The sequence below is a fragment of the Octopus sinensis genome, unplaced genomic scaffold, assembly GCF_006345805.1.
Source record: "Octopus sinensis unplaced genomic scaffold, ASM634580v1 Contig14123, whole genome shotgun sequence".
Taxonomy (NCBI): Eukaryota; Metazoa; Mollusca; class Cephalopoda; order Octopoda; family Octopodidae; genus Octopus; species Octopus sinensis.
In genome coordinates this window covers 50,001-55,000 of record NW_021833113.1, presented here as the reverse complement: position 1 = coordinate 55,000, position 5,000 = coordinate 50,001, and the positions used below count along the sequence as shown (strand labels likewise).

General features: G+C 38.0%; 1 protein-coding gene across 1 annotated transcript in view; it reads left to right on the top strand.

Moving 5' to 3' along the window:
* LOC115230020 (ferrochelatase, mitochondrial) overlaps positions 1 to 5,000 on the top strand; it is a 37,881-nt gene that overhangs the window by 24,250 nt on the left and 8,631 nt on the right. The window contains exons 7-8 of the mRNA XM_029800260.2: positions 1,831 to 1,929; positions 4,317 to 4,424. Of these exons, the coding sequence (XP_029656120.1) occupies positions 1,831 to 1,929; positions 4,317 to 4,424 (207 nt within the window). The remainder of the gene's footprint in view (positions 1 to 1,830; positions 1,930 to 4,316; positions 4,425 to 5,000) is intronic.

The window sequence follows — 5,000 nt, the reverse complement described above, 5'->3', positions numbered from 1 at the left end:
GCAGTCGACTTAATCCCTTCTCTCAACTTCGAGGTCTTGATCTTCCAGCAGGAAAGATTATCATCAAGGTGGGAAGCTGGCCGCACCATTAGCACACCGGTCAAAATGCTTAGTGGTATTTTGTCTGCTGTTATGTTCCGAGTTCAAGTTCCGCCAAGGTCGACTTTTCCTTCCATCCTTTTGGGGTTGATAAAAATCAAGTACCAGTACGCACTGAGGTCAATATAATCAATTACCCATCCCTACCCCCGCCAATTTCAGATCTTGTGCCTATGGTTGAAAGGATTATTATTATTGTAGGTGGTGAACTGGCAGAGTTGTTAGCATGCTGGGCGAAATGCTTAGCGATATTTCGTCCGCCGTTATGTTCTGAGTTCAAATTCCACCAGTGTCAACTTTGCATTTCATCCTTTCGGGGTCAATAAATTAAGTACCAGTTGTGTACTGGGGTTGATCCAGTCGGCTGGCCCCCCCATCCCCCAAAATTTCGGGCCTTGTGCCTAGAGTAGAAAAGAATCAAATTAGTACCAGTCACACACTGGGGTCAATGTAATCTACTTACTCCCTTCCCCCGTATTGAGGCCTTGTGCTTTCAGTAGAAAGGAATATGGTGTCATGCACTCCGATCATACGTCTGGCCCTACATGCTTACCACAAAAACCGGAGCAGTACTATACTGCATCACAAAGAATGGGAATTTTGAGGATTTGGGTTGTAAAATTTTTGACTGGTCCAAATCTGTCCCAGCCGGGCCAAAGGGGTCAAGTGAAAAACCTTCTAGAATAGCCTCTGGCCAACCTTAGGAGTGGGTTCCATGGATAGAAACTGCAAAAAGCTCATCTCACCTGTATATCTCTCTTTACTCTTTTACTTGTTTCAGTCATTTGACTGCGGCCATGCTGGAGCACCGCCTTTATAATCGAGCAAATCGACCTCGGGACTTATTCTTTGTAAGCCCAGTACTTATTCTATCGGTCTCTTTTGCCGAACCGCTAAGTGACGGGGACGTAAACACACCAGCATCGGTTGTCAATCAATGCTAGGGGGACAAACACACACACACAAGCACACACACATATATATATACATATATACGACAGGCTTCTTTCAGTTTCCGTCTGCCAAATCCACTCACAAGGCTTTGGTCGGCCCGGGGATATAGCAGAGGACACTTGCCCAAGATGCCACGCAGTGGGACTGAACCCGGAACCATGTGGTTGGTTAGCAAGCTACTTACCACACAGCCACTCCTGCGCCTATCTGTGTGCTTTTACTCTTTTATTTATTTGAGTCATATGACTGCGGCCATGCTGGAGCAATGCCTAGACGGTTCTTAGCTGAACAAATTTACCCCAGGACGTATTTTTATTGACTAGTACTTATTCTGTCAGTCCCTTTTGCTGAGCCACTAATGTTACAGGGACGTAAACACACCAGCACCGGTTGTCTAGTGATGATGGCGGGACAGACACAAAGTCACACATACAGATATGGATGTATGTATATATACATATATACACGCATACATACACAACGGGCTTCTTTCAGTTTTCGTCTACCAAATCCACTCACAAGGCTTTGGTTGGTCTGAGACGCTCTAGTAGAAGACACCTACCCAGGGTGCCACGCAGTGGGACTGCACCTGGAACCATGTGGTTGGGAAGCAAGCTACTTACCACACAGCCCACACCTGTGCCTACACATACATATCTTAATTTTCGCATTTGGTTATTAACTAATCTTTTATCTTCTTCTTCTCTTGACCCCTCTCCCCCCCAATCTATCACCACACCCATCTCTCCCCTCCTTCCTCTCCCCACTACCCTACAGGCTGTGGCAGACAACATCAAAGATGCCTTACAACAATTCTCTCCTGATGTTCAAAGTGATGTTGTTATTCTTTTCTCAGCACATTCCTTACCACTCAAGGTAAACTTTGCCACTTTTTTTATATTAAAGTGTGTGTGTGTGTATGAGAATGACTGTGAATGTATGTGTATATATGTGTGTGAATGTGTGCATAGTTGTGAGTGTGTGTGTGTCTGAATGTGTGTATATATATATATATATATATATATATATATATTACGGAGATGTACTCGCATAGCAAGTGATTTGATCTGAGATCGTGTGCTGGAACGAAAACAATTGCAGCGTGGAAGGTGTTTGTAAGCCATTTAAGAAACACACAAAAGCCGTTCGATTCACTTCAACATTCAAGTTTAATTTGTCAAAATATTTTCGTCGTTAAAATCCGCAACCTGTTCACTGACAAAAATCCGTGCTGCAGATTTTTGTCAGTGAACAGGTTGCGGATTTTAGCGACGAAAATATTTTGATAAATTAAACTTAACTGTTGAAGTGAATCGAACGGCTTTTGTGTGTTTCTTAAATGGCTTACAAACACCTTCCACGCTGCAATTGTTTATATATATATATATACACTTTATTTAAAGCAGCAGAAAATACAACAAAACCTGTTACTCTGAGTACTGAAACAAGTAAAAGAGTACAGAGAGATATACAGATGAGATGAGCTTTTTTCTGCTGCTTTAAATAAAGCATATTACTCTACCACTGGTATTTGAGTACTCTTTTTTCCACCTTGTTTCACATTATGTGTTTACTCCGGTATATATATATATATATATATATATATATATATATATATATATGTATATATGTATGCATATATGTATGTATGTATGTATGTATGTATGTATGTATAATGTATGTATGTATATATGTATGTATATATGTATGTATATATATGTATGTATATATGTATATGTGTATATGTGTATATATGTATGTATATATGTATATGTGTATATGTGTATATGTATATATGTATATGTGTATATGTATATATGTGTGTATGTATATGTATATATATATGTATGTATATATATGTGTATGTATATATATGTGTATGTATATATGTATATGTATATATGTGTATATATATATATGTGTATATATATATATGTGTATATATATATATGTGTATATATATATATGTGTATATATATATATGTGTATATATATATATGTGTATATATATATATATGTGTATGTGTATATATATATATATGTATATATATGTGTATATATATATATATGTATATATATGTGTATATATATATATATGTATATATATGTGTATATATATATATGTGTATGTATATATATATGTATATATATGTGTATATATATATATATGTGTATATATATATATTGTGTATATATATATATATGTGTATATATATATATATGTATATATATGTGTATATATATATATATGTATATATATGTGTATATATATATATATGTATATATATGTGTATATATATATATATGTGTATATATATATATATGTGTATATATATATATATGTATATATATATGTATATATATGTATATATATATATATACGAAGCCCAATATACCCATCATGACTACCCGTCTAATAAGGGTACACCAGGCACATGCATCACTACCATATGTGCGCGACATGGTGATATCATATCAAGATAAACAGCACATGACCTTGCAGGTGGGGCCCAGTTAGAATTTTCTTCAGGTTGAGTAGCCCATCCCGCTCAAAAGGTCACTGAATAAGGGTTGCTTAAGGATGTTGAACGAACCACCAATGTTTCCAGAGGTGAATTATTCAAACCCCAAAGAATCCCTCTCAACACGTGGCTATGATGCTCCCCCACTACTTCTGCTCGTGATCAGAGATGCACATATCGTCAGCCACCAAGGGACATGCTCAACTGGTTAAGGTCAAACAACTGACAAGCAAATCTGTGGTATTGAGCAGAATATTTGCTGTAGTCCATCTTTTATACCAAGACAAAACAATGTACATGATAACACTTCCAATCAGTTAAGATAAGAAGCCATGAGAGCCACTGCCTGGTACTGCATCAGGGCATTTATTATTATTATTATTATTATTATTATTATTATTATTATTGTTATTATTATTATTATTGTTGTTATTATTATTATTATTATTATTATATTATTATTATTATTTATTATTATTATTATTATTATTCTGGCAGAATGGTTAGCACACCTGGGCAAAATGCTTAGCAGTATTTTGTCTGTCTTTATGTTCTCAGTTCAAATTCCACTGAGGTTGACTTTACCTTTCATCGTTTCGGGGTCGATTAAATAAGTACCAGTTACGCACTGGGGTTGATGTAGTCGACTTAATCTCTTCCCCCAAATTTGAGGCCTTGTGTTTTTTACTGAAAGGGTTGTTATTATTATCGTTATTAAAGATGTTTCCTTCTATACCCCAGGTGGTGGAGAGGGGTGACACCTATCCAAGTGAGGTGGCTGCTACAGTACAGAGGGTGATGGAATATCTAAATTTCTCCCACCCATACAGACTGGTGTGGCAATCTAAGGTGAGTGACTCATTGAGTGATGATGGAGAGTGGCAGTCTAAGGTGAGTGACTCATTGAGTGATGAGGGAGAGTGGCAGTCTAAGGTGAGTGACTCATTGAGTGATGAGGGAGAGTGGCAGTCTAAGGTGAGTGACTCATTGAGTGACGATGGAGAGTGGCAGTCTAAGGTGAGTGACTCATTGAGTGACGATGGAGAGTGGCAGTCTAAGGTCAGTGTCTCATTGAGTGATGATGGAGAGTGGCAGTCTAAGGTGAGTGACTCATTGAGTGACGATGGAGAGTGGCAGTCTAAGGTGAGTGACTCATTGAGTGATGATGGAGAGTGGCAGTCTAAGGTGAGTGACTCATTGAGTGATGATGGAGAGTGGCGATGGAGAGTGGCAGTCTAAGGTGAGTGACGATGGAGAGTGGCAGTCTAAGGTGAGTGACTCATTGAGTGATGATGGAGAGTGGCAGTCTAAGGTGAGTGACTCATTGAGTGATGATGGAGAGTGGCAGTCTAAGGCGAGTGAGTGACTCATTGAGTGATGATGGAGAGTGGCAGTCTAAGGTGAGTGACTCATTGAGTGATGATG